Source organism: Anas acuta, chromosome 1, assembly GCF_963932015.1.
Source record: "Anas acuta chromosome 1, bAnaAcu1.1, whole genome shotgun sequence".
Taxonomy (NCBI): domain Eukaryota; kingdom Metazoa; phylum Chordata; class Aves; order Anseriformes; family Anatidae; genus Anas; species Anas acuta.
In genome coordinates, this window is record NC_088979.1 from 7,995,921 (window position 1) to 8,014,195 (window position 18,275).

The window sequence follows — 18,275 nt, forward strand, 5'->3', positions numbered from 1 at the left end:
ATATGTATATACGCATCTTTGTACTATTGTATGACAAATTTTCAGTGGTATATTTACCAATGATCTTCTCAAAGCATTGGAGATGCTCTTTTGGAGTGGATATTGCAATTGTCATGTTGCAATACAGCAAATCTGACTGCAAAAAAAATCACATCAGTTAAAGTAACATCACCAAATGCCCACTTCAACCATAGGTAAGGGAAAGATGAGAAGAAAACTGCTTGTAGGTTCACATGGACCCAACTACTTCACTGTGTGATTTCATAGCCACATTTGTGTGCTTTGGAAACACATTTCTCTCCAATGAGTTGATTTGCAGGAAACCAGCATATGATGACAGCCAGTGACCTGGATAGTCAAAAGGCAGGAAATAACTGCAAACCTTCCATAATTATCCAATAATATCAGAGCAAGTGTGTAGTTTCTAAAAAATGGGTAATACTCAAGACTGCTCCATAAATATTCCTTTCTCTTACAGAAATGTGATGGACAGTGGGAGAAGAATGGGGAAAGAGTATGGCAAAAATTAGCAACTCCCATGCTGCAGTCTGGTGGCAGGGCTCTCAATAGCCGCACTGTATTAGAGACATGAGCCTCTCTGAGACTGAAAGCTGTGCAGAGGCAGCATCACCTTACATCCCTCCCATTCAGGCTTTCCTCCTTTGCCACTGAAATCTGAGGTAGGGTAAACCCGCGCTTTAATCTATAAATGAATACTGGATGAAACATGTTCCATTTACAAAACATGGCTCCTGTCATGAAAAGCTCTTCTCATGGCATTTGCAGTCTGGGCAGTCAGGCTCACCTAGCAGGGCCCTGAATTTTTAATTCTTATTATTTCCCATTTCAAGTTCATCTGTCAGCAAGAAGATAGTGATAAGTACAAGGATTGTGCTCCTTTAATCATCTATCATGAGAAACTCGTCCTTATAGACACTCTGGTCTCACAAAGGGAAACAGGTCGCTGCCAGCTCTTGCACTTACTTCACCTCCTCTGCATGCTTTTTAGAGAAGTAGCACAGTGATATAAGAGATATATTTGACTCTTTAAACAATTTAGATGTAAAAGCTCAGATCCAATTCAACACCTTGCTTCAGTTCAGTTTCCTGTAAGGGGTAACATGCCACAGCAGGAGGTTTTCTTCCCAGTTAACCTGAAATACAATGATGAAGGTCAACTTCAACTTATCTCGTGCAGTCTATATGCCTTCCTAGTACCTGGGTACCATCAGATATGGTCTGCCTTGCCCAATATTTTCTTCTGAATGAGAATACTGTGCAGAGGGGTTAAAAATTACTTTCAAGATGAGTCTGTTTCTGTTGTGTGCTCCTACTTCATGAGGTAGACTTACTCCATGCTCTGTGATGTCAGAGTCCAGCAAACCTTCTCTGGGTAGACACGCAAGCATTACTGGTCATATTGGCCAGCAGGGCAGCAACTTCTTGTCTTTTTTTCTGTGCTGGAAGGAGCAACACCAGAGCAATATCCCTGTTGTGGTTACACCACTCCTCTCAGCCTGGATATGTGGGGTTAGGCTTGGATTTTTCAAGGGACCAACAGACTTTACTATTCAGCAGGATCTAGATGCTAAGGTGGAGGAATTCCAGCTTGCCACAATTTAAGAGGGGAAACAAAATTAGGCTTCATGCCATTTCCAAAAGGGTCTGCCAACTGCTCCCACTGGTTTTGTAACTGAGCAGGACAAAGTCTTTCCTGCACTCTGTACGACAGCCCATGTTACATGGCTCAACAACAAGTGGAGTCTATTGAAATTTTTCATTTCTATAAGACGCTCTTAAATTGTTCTTGGTGTGCTGCTAACGCCAAGTTACACGGAATATTTGAGGGACAGTTTGCTTATACACTTCAAGCCTTCACACTGCAGATTCTGTTAGCTATCAGAGTCATCCAATACCGACATTTCCTTTGAAATGCTAAGCAACACCCTGAAGAGCCATGTATGAAAATTTCCAGATCTCTCTGTCTCTGTAAAATCTTGAAAATCAAAAGAACACTTTGAACATCCAAGGAATTTGTGTAAAGAAAGAATACAAAAAGTATCTCAGAAAAAAAAACAAAAAAGTTTTCTAATGGATGGTCCTCTTGACCACAGTTTCGGATGTGTAAGGAAAGCATGGCTAACAGGGAGATGACACACCACTCAGAACATCTGCTAACATCTCACAGCAAAGAATTAGCAAATCTTGAAGCAACCTCAGTTGCTATAGAAACTAACACCAGTCTTACTATTTATTTGTATCACTGAGGAAGTAAAATTACTGGCTTGGTGAATAAAATCAATGATCTCAGCCAGCATGAATGTGTGTGACCAGCTCTCCAAAGAGTGTTAAGGGTAGATGGGTGTGTTTCCCTGACTACAGAGTCAAGTCTATAAGAATATTAATCAAAATACTTTTTTTTGTTTGTTTAGAGCACAGAATCTTTCCTCACTTCACATATGTGGTCTGCAGCATGTGACAGTGCAGAGTAACTTCTATCTTTTTTCTCTTTGATCATTTTTATTAAGCAGAGCACAAGAAAAGCATGGTGGCCCATAAACACTTCATTTCTCTCATGCCTCTCAGTATGATGGGACTGTGTTGGAATGGAAAAACTGCTCATTAAGCTACTTTTTGAAGATTAGTTTCTTTTCCTCTGCTACTGAGCCTCTTTAAAGTGTAAACCACATTTTTGAAATTTATTTTTTAATGTGAGAACTAAAGTTTTCATTAATAAAGATTACAAATTGCTCATGGCAAGACCCTAAGACCTGATGCTTTAAATGAAACATTCACAGCTAAATCACAGATTAAAATCTCGGGATGATGTTAAAGTGCCAGTCCTTAAGGACTACTCATTTTACTGGGGTTTTGAGAGGATTTCAAAGAAATTGTGCTGCTCCAAGTCACTGAAATTAAACATAAACTGGGCAGCTTGCTGAGCCCTGTCTTTGAAATCAACCAGTTCATTTTTACTGCTCTTTCTAACATTACAGCGGTGGCTCTGTGTTCCTTTTTAGGGTGACCTGATAAACCTAAGGATAAATTCAGCAAGGAGAATGAACAAAATAACTGCTGGAGCCATTTGCAATAACATCCTTGTAAGTAGCAACATGATGAGTCAGTTCTACTGCCCATTCTCCACAGCACAGTAACTCAAGATTTGTGTAACCTATTTTATCCCCCGGGAATTCAGAGAACTCTACCAGGAGTATTTGGGTAACATCCAAGAGCAGAACGTAGCCAATTTAGGATTTGGGGATAGAAGTGTTTTAATATGTACCAATGCTTAAAAAAACATCCAGCTTAGGAGGCAATGTGGAGAATAGCTGGTATTGCAAAGGGAAAGGGTGGTCAGAGAGCTGCTACTTGTACGGGAATTCAGCCAAGAAAAAGCAGTGCAGACGGATTTCTTTCACTACCTTTACATATCTAAAAGTTCGCTGGGTAATGCTAAGCTAGATAATTCTGGCTGCCTTCACAGACAACAAAGAATAAGAGGCACATCCAGTAGCAAGCTCTTTGAACTAGTCTAAATGGAAAATAGAAGTAGGTAAGTAACAGTTTTGGAGATGCCTCTTTCTCCACATTCTCTGTGAATGCAGTCTAAAACAACCACCTTAAATTTAGGCGTCTACCTTTAAACACCTAAATTAGGAGAGATACCCCTCTCCCCATGTTATCTAATCATCACAGCTGCTTAGGAAGATCTTAAATATATGTTATGCACCCTAGGTCACTGTCTTATCATGTTTTCTACTGCAATGCTTTGGTTTCCTTCAAAGCCTCTAATTTATTTCCCAATCTTCTCTAAAGAAATTTCCCTGCTGCATTCCACATGGATAGTATTCAAGTGGTCCTCTACCAGGCAACATGGAAGCACTTCAAGATGGAATGAAATATACTGGTCAGTGTCACTCCTTCATCATATTTTTAAACATGAAAACTGTAATTTAACAAAACTGGTTTTGTAAAGTTATTGTGCTTCACTGAAAGAATTGTAGCTTCTATTAAGAAAACCAAATTAATAATTTCTAGTTTAAGAAATCATTTTTAGTGAGGTGTCTAACCAGTTAAGAAATTTAGCTCTGTTTAACTTGTGAGATCTGATATGAATGCAGCCCCACTTAGCACACACCTACGCATTTACAACATGCTTGCTGTCTATAGGCCAAAGATGCCTCCTTATAGAAAAACTGATTGTAAAATGAATATTTGAACAGGGATTTCTGAAGATCCCCTCCACCACATTTACGTATCCTTAAATTTATAGCTGTAGTTGAGTGGTCCTGCAGTGAGATCTTGCAAGTTCTCTGTTGGAGGAGGCTCCTGAGGTCAGACTGTTCAGTCTGTTGCCAGTACTCATAGGTTCTTCTATGCTTCTACCAACACATGTGACTCATCTCCTAACTTCAAGCTCAGAGCCTGAAGCAGAGTTTGAGGCCAGAAGCAGCAGGTCACATCAGGCCTGAATGTTTTCCAGCCCAGGAAAGTCATGGCCAGCTAAGGTTGGCTCCCTTCAATAATTTGATCTTGTCTCTCAGTGACTCATCCCTTCTAGAGCATCATTTCATCTTCTTGGCATCCTGGACATTAGCATTCAAATACGCTGGATCTAATTGTCTTTATCTGAAAGGAAAGCTCCAGTGGAGACTATCAGCATTTCACATGGACAAGGTACATTGAAACACAGCAAGTTCCTTTGTCGTGTCTGGTTTCTTCCATCTCCCAATTCTTTTCCCCCCACTTTCAGAATACGAAGGTTTTAGTTTTTGACTTTCTGATACTGGAATCACATCTGTTCTTACATGCAGATCCCTTGGGATCTCTGCAGCCCTATGTCTCCTAGTGAAACTGGAGCTTTCCACTCAGTTTGAGAAATTCTTATCTTTGCTGTAAGTAATTCTTATCTTATCAGGCTGTGGAAAGGGAAGCTTGGTCAGTTAATTTCTATGCCTCTCTGACAGAGGTGGTTTTGAAGGAATTCAGGCACACTGGATATAAATCAAGAGATACTATAACAGCAAAATGGTTTACTGACACTATATATCACCCAGGTTGATGTCTTAAGCCCCCTGTTCTGCTACACATTTTTCAGTAAACATGAGATCTTTGGAGTTATAAGTTTCTCAGATAAAACACTCAGCCTAATTCCTCTCTAAAAACAGTTCCTCTCTTCTATTCTCACTCTATCATGGCTACAATAGCATTAATACTGAAAGTGGTAACTGCTGACATTATAAGGTCATTATTTCCTACAGTTACCTTGTCTCCTACCTCACTGTTGGCTGCCAGACCACCATCTGTGGACCCTGTTCTCTACCCTCCCTGGAATTAATTTAGCCATTTTTTAGAAATGGAAACAAGAAGATGTACTTTGTCAGTTCTTCCTCACTGAAAATAAAAAATAAAAAACTGCAAGTCTTTCACTGTAAATTTTATGATTCTATCTCATTAGTTTGCATATTTTGGGGGTTTGTGCCAGAAATAACTATGACCCAAACTCTGGATTTCACACCCATACCTTGCAAAAAAGCTTCCTGTAACAATAACTTCACTGAGAAATGGTTTATGGAATGTTCCTATACATTAATTTTAGTCTGATCTCCAAAGCTCACCAAAGAGATTTTGCACAAACAAGATTTTTAATGAAATAATTTATTATTGATAAAAATTGTGGTATAAGACTGTCACCCTGACAACAAATGAGTTTAGGTGCCAAATGCATACAGTGGTACAAGTCTGTTGTAAAAATTACCACCTGAAACTCTTTATTATGAAATTATTCCATTTCCTGGAAAGTAAACAAGTATAGGATCCGTGCCTTGTTTATCACTGCACTGTTGTTCTGATACTGTTACTATCCACTTAGAGCTATGCTAACTCAAAAGATGCTGTTAGTAAAGTCTGTATCCCCTGTAGAGGATGACACACAGCTCTCTTCGAAAAGCAGAAGTATAGAACAAAGGAGTGTGAATCCCAGAAGTGGAAGGCAGATGTTTTCCTGATGATATTGCACTTAGCTTCTTTATTCAAGAGAGTTCTCAATTGCCTGAACAATCTCATTATGCAACTTGCTTCTTTAATTTTCATTTGTATGTACCTCTTCGAGTTCATCCAGCCTCATTATAAACCATGAGGCCACAGAATAAAAAAATCATGAGGCTGCAGTTGCAATCTGAGAAGCATCTGAATGAATTGCACAAGTCAAAACTTCCAGGGTGGCCTGAGGGCCTGTGCAGCACGTTTGCCAACCAGTATGAGAAGGGTTTTTTTATTCACTGTGAATAAGGACTATAAAAAGTTCCTACATGTATATGCATATATATAAAAGGTATTTGCAAGAAGGCCCAGTTCCTTTATGGAAAGAATCACAGGAAGGGCATTCCAAGCCTTGTCTGAATTTATCATTTTATAGCACCACTTCCACTCATTCATGATGTAAGGCATTTGCTTCAATGCACTACAACTCCTACTCAGTCTTGTATGAATCTAGGCAGAAAAGAGCCAAAATGTCATTGCCCTTGTCCTTGACATTTTATTACTGCAGCTTGATGGGCCAAAGTTGTGATTTCCAAGAAAACTGAAATTTTCTGTAAAAGAACCCATCATCATGCTGGGGAAGTAATCAGCAGACAGAACTGGGAAACCAAAGTCCACACAAACAAATTCAACAGCACTAGCACCCAAGTCTGGTCAGTGTCCTGAGGCCGTTCTTACTGTAAAATTGTTACCATGACCCTTGGCAGGCTTTTGGGCTTACCAGCACTGTTCTGCCATACAATTCCTGGTCACAGGTTAGGGATGGGTTTAGTCAGGCACCTACTGAAGAAATACCATGCCTGTGGCTTTATAGTGGTAAGAGAGCTAAGCAGCATGGCTACGAGCTGCAAGCACTATGCACCAGAATATGAGCTTTGACCTCTCTTTGTTTTACCAGTAGAGATGCAGATAGCAAAGAAGTAGCTCAGAAGTGGGCAAAGCACTTCCCTCATTCAGCTCCAGCCAGGATTGAGCTCTGCCCCTAGAGAAGACGAAGGCAGTGACTTAAGAATCTGTATTGCCCTTGTGTATGAGTGGGAAGCACCTCTGCACCTCAGCAGTGTTATAGGGGCTTCCCTGAGGATGCCCCAGCAGGGCAGAAACAGGGTCGTGGGCCAGCTTGGGCATCCAGAGAAAAGGCAAGTCATTTCCATAAGGTCTTTGCAAAAGGATTTTCACAGAGCGGAAAAAAGCTAGACCTGTCCCATATAATGACAATGGTGAACCTGACAGAACAAGATAAGCTTTTATCTACATTAGAAATAGAGATGGAACCAGCAGACCTAAATAAGCAAACACTAGTGCTTAGCTAAGAAGAGGCTTAGAAGGAAGAAGTACTTTTATTCACTCCACATAAAGATGGTGCAAAACCTAACAACATTCTTCCTATCACAGACCCAATTCCTTCTCCCTTCTGAGTACGCTGAGAGTGTCAGCTCTGGGGTGGTTTTGCGCTCTTTGCATTAGGTAGGGTAGACAAAAGCATAAGTATGCCCCAGAAGGCTCAGCCTTTTCTAGTGTCATTCATGCCTGGGAAATCTCACTTCAGGATTGCACTGTTTGCATATTTGCATGTGTTTCTGGCCAAGAAGAGGAAACCCAGATAGGTGAAGAGACAACAGAGAGACAGGTTTACTACTTGGAGGCACAACGCCAGGCAAGTGCACTGCTGGTTCAGGAGGAGCTCTTCTCTTACAGGATGTAAACAGATGTTACATTTAGTGTCAGAAAAAGCCCTTCATTTTTAAGTCTTCCATATAAGTGAGAGGAAGACAAGTTTTCCCTTAAAAAATGACAATGAAAAGTAAAATTAAAATAAAAGTTGACCTGGTTCTGAAGCCAATGGAAAAAAACTTTCAAACCCTCACTTTATAATGTGATATGATTTAATGGCACCATTTATATCTCCCATTAAATAGTTCTAAAAGTGCTAACGGGAGAAGAGAGACATTAGAAAGCATGATCTGTTTTATTACTTGAAAAGTAATTTGTTTAAACTGAATTGTTTCAAAAAATTGTTTTGAAAAGAAATGACATGAGTCAGGTTTGTGGATTGCCATGTTAATCACAGCACAGGGAAAGCTGGACCCGAAGATCCACATTAAGAGGTCATGACTGCAGATGTAGCAGTTATGACAGTTGTCAGAGTGAGACAAAAATGCAGTTGATTTTATCCTAGAATGCGAGGTTATGAGCCAACAGATGGGAATTTTGCAAAACCAGATCAACCGCTGCCAACATAAAATTTAGAGCTGTAGTTACTGGGTTTAGAAATTCCGCGCCAGAGAGCTGCATCACAGACCAACAGGAACTATCTCCTTGAGCCGCACAGTACTTCTAACACTGGGTAGGAGTCTCACCAGCTTTCTGCCAACATAAACACAGTCACGCTCTGAGGCAAAGAGCCTGCTGTGGATTCAGTCAGTGCTAAATCAATGAAAGTGACCCTTGAAACACAAAGATAGCAGGAAATCCCTGAATCTCAGATTACTGGAAGCTGGGGAGTATGCCAAGGATGTACTATTGCATGCATGCCTGTTCTTAGTCATACCCCTGGGCATCTGCTATCAGCTACTGATAGAGAGAGGATATGGGGCCAGACTGAGCCAAGCTCCATCACAAAGCTCTTGGAAAAAAATCTGGAAAAATCATGGTCAACATTCATTATATTCCTTTAAATAAAAAAAAACAAACAAACAAACAAAAAAAAAACAACCTTTTGCAGAGCCTGTCTCAGTTTCCAAGCACTAAGACCACTGCTAATGGCTGCTGTGCCACTCTTGTGCTTTTATGATAAATGACTTCAGGTTCCTTGCACTGGGTCTGAGAAAAGGCTGCAGCTGGAGGTACAAAGCTTCTTGGGGACAGGGCACAAGCAGGGGAAATGACCGTGTTAGTGCTCACCCACAGACGTAGCCCTGAGCTACCTCTGACAGTCAGCAAGGAACAGAGCCTCACCACCTGCCTTACACCCAGACAGATCTTCTCCAGCTATGTCTTTCTAAGCCAGCTGTGGTAAATCTGACTTAGGTGAAAAATCACAGACAGAACGCCCAGGGCAGAGAGCTTTTCAACGTCCATAACTGCATTATCCCAAAGGATTTGCAGGCAAGTTGTTAAAGTCTGTTACAGCAAGGATCCTACAGCAGCATGTTTGGAACTCAACTGTTTCTCAGCAGCAGAAAACCAAGCTAATAAAATCTAAGTATTTTATTTTGGCCAAAGGCAGATCACAAAAGCTGGCTGATGAGTTCATCCCACACCAAGGCAGGACAACAGGGTTGGCTCTTCCCATCACCATTACTTCTCCCTTCTGCATGCTGGCAGAGTCTCCCTGGCCAGATGGACAAGGAGACAGACGGACAAGGAGAGTATCCACTGCCTCCATGAAGTCTGGAGTTGCTCTACACCATCAGCTCCTCCAAGGCGCTGGTGACAGTGTGCAGACACACTCCTAGCAGACACACAGATGCTGAGGGGCTTTAGGTGTCAGCAATATTACACAAGGGCTTTGTGAAGGCCAGTGGTGCCTTGTCTTTCATGACCAGCACCTGAATAAACAACACAGGGGAACAGGTAGTGGTGATTTTGTTTCTGAAAGATGCTGGTGAATTTGTGATCCAAGTCTCACTGGAGAACTGCTGAAACAGAGGTGGCCTGTGTGGAGCAAGCTTTGCTTGTTGGAGAGCACGTTGACCTGACTCAGTATGTGTGTGGGTAAAAGTACTGGGAAGGGACTGGACAAAGAGAGATCACGTATAGGACAAACACGGAAAAACAAAGTCAGCAGAGCTATTTTCTCTCCTTCTTCTCCCATTTTGAGAAGCCGAACACTTGATCTGACGTCTTCTGTGATTTGCCATATGGCAGAGGCTGATAAAAGAGAGTGTTTCTGTCTCCCCAGTCACCCTGTTAATAAGTGCTGATGGGAAAGGAAACGGGAGTGAAGTTATGACAGTTTAATGAGGCTTCTGCACCATGGTTTGCTGAAGAGTGGAAGTGCCTCTCGCAGCCCCAGGCTGCGTGCTCAGCATCTGTCAGCGAGACACGGGGGCCAGCACTCGAAATGGAGGCTGGAGTCTGGGGACAGGACGTCCATCGTCACCTCTGGCCGCTTGGAGCCAGCAAGCTGCACTGTTCCTGTACGATGAGACTACAGAAGCAGTGACTGGCATAAGGCAGAAAGTCTTACATCAGAGAAGGAATTGGTCTATACCAGTTCCCACATCAGTTAAGGAGAAAAAGAGAAGAAGTAAAGAAATCTCCAGTGGTAGTTTGCTTTGAAAGAGAGTCTGAGGATTAAAGTACACTGTTACTGGAGAGGCTGGGCAGAAGCTCTGCAGAGCACAGAGAGTACATCCCAGCACAGCAGCAACTCTCATGGCATTTTCCTTAATTTGCCCAAATTAACCTTAATTTGCTCATATATGCATTCCCCAGAAATTCTGTGGGTTACTCTGATATGATCCTTGTACACATTACATGAATATTATTCCAGACAGAAAAAATGTACCAGTTCAAGAATGAGACTGACTTACCTTTTACCATGGTAACTGAGGAGAAGGAAAACAGAAGTAGTGTATTTTCCCATACAAGCCCTATTACTCATTGTGAGAAAACAGCAATTTGTCAGTCTGTTTCATTCAGTCATGGGCTAGGTTCAATGGGCCAAATTTTGCATGTGGTTGCCTCCCAAGAGGAGCACAATTTGGAGCCCTTATTAGAAAGCTCAGTCATTTTATGCATTTTAGGTGAAAGAGTAATGAATGGAGATTTAGGCACCATGAAAATGCAGAAATTTATCCATGTGCTTCAGGAAGGGCTTTTATTTCTAAAACTGCCCAGAAGCCACACTTTATTTCAACATACTGTAAGCACTAATTCTGAAGTCTCTGATGCTTTCCTTGTTTCATTATTAGGTGGCTATTACAAGACCAGAAGACACTTCTTCTGACTGTAGGAGTCTCCAGCTATAGAAATTCGACACCTGCTTAATATTATTATTCCATTAGAATAGTAACTCTTCAATCCCGTGGCATTCTTGTGGGCTCAGACACATTCCACTTCAGTGACAAATGTCCCTTGAGCCAGCAGTGATTTGGCAGGGTGGGAAGTGCTCATGCAAAGGAACTGATAAATGGTTTCCACGAGAATTTGAAGTGTCCTCAGGAAATGGTCAGAATCTCTGCGTGAACATCAAGCTGAAAAGGAACCCTCCAAACTGCAAGAGATTTGTGGTAATCCAAAAGAGAAGGAGGAAAGATATGACTGAATTCCCAAATAACTGAATTTGTGTGTGACATAGACTTACATGTGAAATCAGAGCAGACCAAAGACCACAGCAGTTCATGCTCGCAGGTTTCCTCACACATGGAACCATGCTACAATACAGAAGCACATTTTTGCCCTTCCAATCAATTTCTCCTCCCTTTCGTAACAAAAGTGAGAGCTCCTACTGGGTTGCATGCAGTCATTCCAGCGGAAACTTGAGACCAAATGAATCTGTTTCAGATATGTTGGCTGATAGCAGGCTGATAGCAGTAATATTCATCAGCCCAGAGCTCACAGGAGATCACGCTCCAACAATGCTTTTAAGTATGATGGCAGTCAGGATGATAGTATAGGTTAATGTCTCCTTTCACATGAGCATCTCCAAATACTTTACAGATGTGAATGGAGAGGTGCAAAGTGGGATTTCCCAGCCCCACTTTGTAGATAACTTTTTGGGTCTTGCCGTGTTCAAACAATTCATTCCAGCTGAGAGAAACAGAAAGGTTGGTATAGCGACCCCAGGAACTTGATTCTCAGTACCCAGAGGAAAGGATTAGATATGACATCGCCTTCTCAAAAGATAGGAGCTCATTGTTTCATGGGTGAGTGTCTTCTCCTTTCAATGTGAAGATTAGTTCTTGTAAACTAAACACAGGAAAGTAACAGCCAACCCCTCTTCTCTAGCAGCAAGCACAGAAAAGGCAAATTGTCTTTCTGGCCCTCTCACTGACATCACTGGAGAAGTAGGTGCAACCAGCTTAGCATTTAAAATCACAAGTGTAAATCTCAGAGCCATATTTCTGCTGGCTGAGACCACAACCTGGGTTTTTGTTCCATCATTCTCATTCCATCATCAGCAATGACACTGCAATACCCCTCTATTCTCCTGGCCAGAAGGAAGTGGCACAGTTTCCTTGGTGGATTAATTTTAATTAGTGATTACAATCAAAACAGGAAAAGAAAAAAAAAAAAAAAAAAAAAAAAAAGAAACACAAATCAATTTTGACAACTCTTAAATCTTTTCTACTTCTAGAGCCTCCTGTAATTTCTCAACTGTGTTTTACCAGTTTTGCTAGCCTCCAAGATTTTTTCCGCCTGAATACCCCATAAGTTTCTAATGTAAAACTACATTGCAATGAACTGACATTTAAGTCAAGCTTTCTTATCAAATACAAAGAAGGGCAAACTGGATTACATGCACAAAATTCTCTCCTATGCAGTCATCCTTAGGTATTCTGAACCCAACAGGCAGAGCAGTGTTGCTGTGTTTGTTCTCACAGATATAGGAGCTACAGCAGGGATCAATTGGGACTATCTTTGCAAAGTATGGGGCACCTGCAGCTGGAAAGTGTGATGTACTGGCCTGCTGTTATATGGGACATGTCTACTTCATGCTGTTGAGCAGCGAAGGAGAGACTGCTGCCCTAACAGTAGCATTGCACATGCACAGTGTGCAGCACAATGCTGCCTGGAGCTACCACATCAACAGATGCTGAAATTCTCCATGACAAACTCTCAAACTTGGTTCATCAGCTGTGATTGAATCATCCTCAGCATTACAGCCCCTTGTTTCCTACATCCCTCCATGCAGAGACAGCTAGGCAGTTGGATTGTATGTGTATATTATATGCTTCTCAGTGGACAGGAAGGTGCTGTCATTAGACACGGGACATTGTGTCTCCTACCTCAAGGGAGACATGATGGCCTCAGTGCGGATGACACATGTGCCACCCACTCCCTTCTATTTATGCAGGAACACACACGTGCAGCTGGCTGGAGACACAAGTAAAGATCAAATGCAGCTCCTTCAGCTGGCAAGACAAGACCCTACAATATAAGGATGTGCAGCAGCCCATGAATCAGGTGCAGGCTCTGCTCTCTGCCACTCCTCATCAGTGTCATCTTGTCATCTGCTGCTTTAGGAAGGCAGAGGCTGCTCAGGGGCTATGGGTTTTCTGATTGTTATTATTTTCTGTTTAAAGCGTTGTTCCCACCTTCATTCTTATGGAAATCCCTCCAGATAGTCATACAGATTCTAATGTATTTTCATTTTTCCCAAAGGAGGAAATCAATGCAGTGCAAGAGGTGCACACACAGCATTGAGGTGTAGCTCTGTTCTTTCCACATCTTTCCCTGCTACAGCAGAAACCCCATATCCCTGCTAGTCAGTAAGAGGAAACATGCACTCAGTCTGTCTCAGCATTCAAAAGACAGTGCTTATAAACCTGGCCTCCTCACTCCACAGACTTAAATGCCAGCAGGGAAGCTGCTATTTTTGCTAAGTGACAGACAGGCTGTCTGTAGGCTCACGCAGACATCATCACAGGGAGTAACACGACATTTCCAATTAGAAGATTTCCTTCACAATGGTGAGAGCTAGAAACTTCCTGTACAAAATATAAACAAAGCTTAGATTCTGCCTGTGCTGAATGAGTCTCATAAATGCATGATGGAGACCAGATACAGCCCACAGGGCGTATGTTTGACACCTCTGGCCTATATGGACAGGAAATGGTTATAAATAGTCAGTCCCATTTCAGTTCTCCAAAGACATAAATAATTTTGACACAGAGTGCTCAAGCACAAAGAGTCATTTGTAGACCACCCAGGAGACTTGCATTTAAATGACCTTTCTTTGCTTGTACAATCAATTACACTAATGTTTATTTCAAGAGTTGCAACATTTGTTCTTAAATGGAAGCAGCTCAGAGAAGCCATGTATATAATCCCACTTACTTGTTGGTAACTGCCTGCATAAACTCATCAATCAGTTCGTCGTATTGTTTCCCACGAACCCTCTTGTGTTTCAGTCCAATATAGAGTGGATCACTCAGGAGAGCCTAGGACACAAAGCAATTCTGTTGACAGCGTCTCTTCCACGGCTGGATGGAGATTTATGTGCCAGCCTACCCAAAAAGTTTGCCTGTTGCAGTCATATAAATTTTACTCACTTTGCAGTGAAGGCAAGCTCACTTCGATTCTCCTGAGCAGAAAGTGTTTCTGTAAGAAGTAAGCTGCGCTGTGGACTATCTTTTTGTGGAAATAAAGTCGGAGGCATTTAATGCTTCTTGACTGCAGTAGGAAATGAGGCTCTGCATCCACAAAACAGCACTACCAGGAATCCCTGCTGAGGTGTCTCATTCCCACTGAACAAAGCTGATCTTGTGTGGGCCTGTTCACTGTTCAGTCAGCACTCGATTTTGCACTGAAGGTTACCAGGAAAGGTGCTGGCCATAAACAGAACTTTGAGAAATGAAGATTGCCTGAAGTAACCTGAAATGACAAGTGTCACGTAGGCCTCTGGGTGCTAGCCCAGAGCTGACAAGAACCTGAGATCAGATGCTCCTCAGCCTTTCACCTAGCTAGCACTCAGCTCCAGCTATCTGCAGGTGTCAGTCAGGAAAGGGTATTTTCATACCAGATAAGTTTATTTTTCAGTGCCTGCCGTGAATATAAAACCAGGCCGCCCCTCCAGCCGGCCCACCAGGTGGTAAGTCAGGACCCCTAAGCCAACTAAACAGGACTGGCTCAGCATGGAAACTGCACGTATTTTGGGAAAAATCACAGGACAAACAGTGGCAGGAGACAGGTGGGCCAACACCTAGGTTTGTCAGCTGCAAAACAGCTCAATTTCCCTTCTGATTTCAGGAACTGAATCATCAATATGAGAAGGGGATGAGCCATCACAAACCTATTGTCCTGATGCTGTACGGGCCCCAAATATTGGCAGGTGGGCTAAAATTAGATCTGTTTTTACAGCCACAGCTGTTTTGCTTTAGAAGGAAATATGAAAGAGGTTTTCCTCTGAGTATGGTAGTTTAACTCTTCAGGGCCATGAAACGAGCAGACCATTAGCATCACTTTGCTGACTGTTCCTTTGGTGCCATGGGCCTGTTCATGGAGTACAAAAGGGTCTCTCAGGCAAGGTGAGAAATGCCAAGCTTTGAAAAGACTGATTTGCTGAAAGAGCCTACAAATTGTTATGGACTGTCAGAAAGACAAGCTGTTGCTAAAAATGCAGTATGTGTTACTCCATTCTAGCTGAGATGCCTGTGTTAGCAAGACAGTCACCCTAGGCTGACCCTGTATTAACAGGCAGAGATGAACAGGATGAATGCCTACAGGAGATGCCGATTTCTACGCTGATAAATGAGTTTATTCATGGGGCACAGTGTTGCTAAGATGTGCTGAGGGTTGGGTTAGGCTGGGTGTATGCACATGAGAAAGTCATTAAACAAATAAACAAATTACTTGTATTGTGAGTAAATACATTGCTTACATTGCTGGAAAACAGCAACTTCTACATTGCAATCCCAACTGTGAAAAATACTTCCACAGAGACGTTCCTGGTCACAAGATGCACATAACCTTGGGCAGAATCAAAGTGCCCAAGAGACTGATTCTGGGAGTCTCTTTCTCTGAAAATAATTGACTTTTGGAGATGTCTAAGAAATTGCTGGTGCCACTTTGGTTTTCAGTGGTCCCTCCCCAGATGCTGTAATAGAAACAGATGGTTATGCACGGTCAGAAGCTTCCCATGGGTGGGGAAGCACTTACACCCAGGTCTTACACCCAGGAGCTCCAGCTGGGAGGCTTAGAGCATGCCAGCAGTTGGTGATGCAGACCAGCATGGAGGAGGAGGAAGAGATGAAAAGATCGCTCTTGGTAAATTTGCAGACAACACCAAGTTAGGTGCCAGTGTTGATCTGCTCAAGGGTAGGAGAGCTCTGCAGAGGGATCTGGATAGGTTGGACTGATGGGCTGAGGCCGACAGTATGAGGTTTGAGAAGGCAAAGCGCTGGGTCCTGCCCTTGGGGCACAACGACACCATGCAGTGCCACAGGCTGAGGGAAGAGTGGCTGGAAAGCTGCCTGTCGGGAAAGGACCTGGTGGTAGTGGTTGATAGCTGGATGAGTATGAAGTAGTGGTGTGCTCAGGTGGGCAAGAAGGCTGACAGCATCCTGGATTGTATCAGAAATAGCATGGCCAGGAGGACAGGGAGGTGATTGTCCTTCTGTATTCAGCTCTGGTGAGCCACACCTTGAACACTGTGTTCAGCTTGGTGCCCACCACTATAAGAAGGACATTGAGATACTGGAGTGTGTCCAAAGAAGGGCAACAAAGCTGGTGAGGGGTCTAGAGAACAAGTCTTGAGGAGTGGCTGAGGGAAGTGGGATTGTTTAGCCTGGAGAAGTGAAGGCTCAGGAGAGACCTTACCGTACTTTACAGTTACCTTAAAGGAGGTTGTAGAGAGATGGGGATTGGGCTCTTCTCCCACACAGCATGTGATAAGCTGAGGGGAAATGGCCTGAAGTTGCACTGGGGTGGTTTGGTTTGGATATTTGGAGAAATTTCTTTACTGAAAGGGTTGTGTGGCATTGGAACAGGCTGCCCAGGGAAATGTCTGAGTCACCATCCCTGGAAGTCTTCAGGAAAGGTGTAGATTAGAGCTTAGTAGCATGGTTTAGTGGTGGACGTTGGTACTAGGTTAAAGGCTGGACTAGATCTTAGAGGTCTTTCCCAACCTGACTGATTCTATCATTCCACGATTCTAAAGAGTTAGGCTGAAGTACAATGCACTATTGACTGGAAATTCCAAAAAAAATATTTCCTTCCATAGCCTCAGAAGGTCCAAACTCTGAGATCCAACTCTTCAGGAAAGACTATGGATCAGGCTGAGATGGGTACACCCTGTATTCCACCAGTCTCCGACAGGTCACTATATCAGAGCGATAAAAGATTTGGATCCAAGGACCGAAAAGGTAATTGGGAATCTCATCCTAGATGTCATCTGTGGTCACTGATTTTTCTTTCTTTCTATACAATGTCTAGTGAGAGACACATGGGGCTCGAGTTAAAGATGTACATAAAATCTAGCTTTCCAGCAAACACAGGCTTATCTGAAAACACCAGGCACTCATGCTAACATCTGTCTTCATACACAAGCTTAAAGCTTTTACCCCCCCGATTTTTTATTTCTCTCAAGAAACATGTGTTTGGTTTACTTGGGGTCAAGTGAGGCACAAGCACATTTTACATCAGTGGACAAAGCCTGGCCATCACAAATAACTATAGGATATTCACTTTTAAAAAATACATCCTCCCAGATGTCCATTCTGGCATTGCTAAGATGTTGCACTTCAGCCTTTCTGAGCCAGATTCATAAGGCAAAAATCTGCAAACAGATGGAGTCCTCCTGTCTGGTTATCATGTGTAGTAAAGAGTGCAATCTGACAAAACACTGAAATTAATCATTCCCAAACCACCCAGCAGGGATTCTCTATTTTCTGGCATATAGTCATCTCTACGCAAACAAGGGTATCTGTCTATTTTCTCACAATTACCACAAGAAGAATAAATCTTGATCTTCCTCTCCGAAATCTTTTAACTCACATTGCCATACTGAAAGGTGGAGCTGATCCTTCAGCTCCAACTGGCAACCCTCTTCTCACCAGGGGACCACAAGACTATTCAGAGTTCATTGCAGTTCCCCATAAAAGTGTCTCGAGTATCAAACAGGAATGCAACCTGGTCACTTCCCTGCAGTGCTGGTCTAGCCATCGTCTCATGTTGGATATCTCTGGCTCTGTCTCCACATTTAGGGAACTGGCCTCAGTTAAGTATTAATCTCAATTCCTTCTCCCCCCTGTCATATTTACGAAAAACTGTAAGTCTTACCTCATTGTCTGTACCAACATCCAGCAGGACAGGGAGACACTGTTGTGGGTGAACTCCACCACAAGCTGTGTACAAAGCAAGCTTTCCCACTGGGATACCCATGCCATAGCTTCCTAGATCTCCTAAACCGAGAATCCTCTCTCCATCTGTCACCACGATAGCCTAGGAAGATGAAAAGAGAGTGGTGTATGGTGTTGTCAGGGCTTGATCAGCAAAAATACTTCTACTGTCTTCATGCCAATGCCATATTGCAGTTGTATTGTGCAGTGGATATTTGCTCCTTC

At 42.6% G+C, this 18,275-nt stretch overlaps 1 protein-coding gene across 4 annotated transcripts in view; it reads right to left on the reverse strand.

The window, feature by feature from the left end:
• ME3 (malic enzyme 3) overlaps positions 1 to 18,275 on the reverse strand; it is a 123,688-nt gene that overhangs the window by 15,113 nt on the left and 90,300 nt on the right. For all 4 annotated transcript variants that reach the window (XM_068666028.1, XM_068666209.1, XM_068666121.1 and 1 more), the window contains 2 exons: positions 17,992 to 18,153; positions 14,050 to 14,153 (listed from right to left, as the gene is read on the reverse strand). In XM_068666028.1, coding sequence (XP_068522129.1) covers positions 14,050 to 14,153; positions 17,992 to 18,153 — 266 coding nt within the window. The remainder of the gene's footprint in view (positions 1 to 14,049; positions 14,154 to 17,991; positions 18,154 to 18,275) is intronic.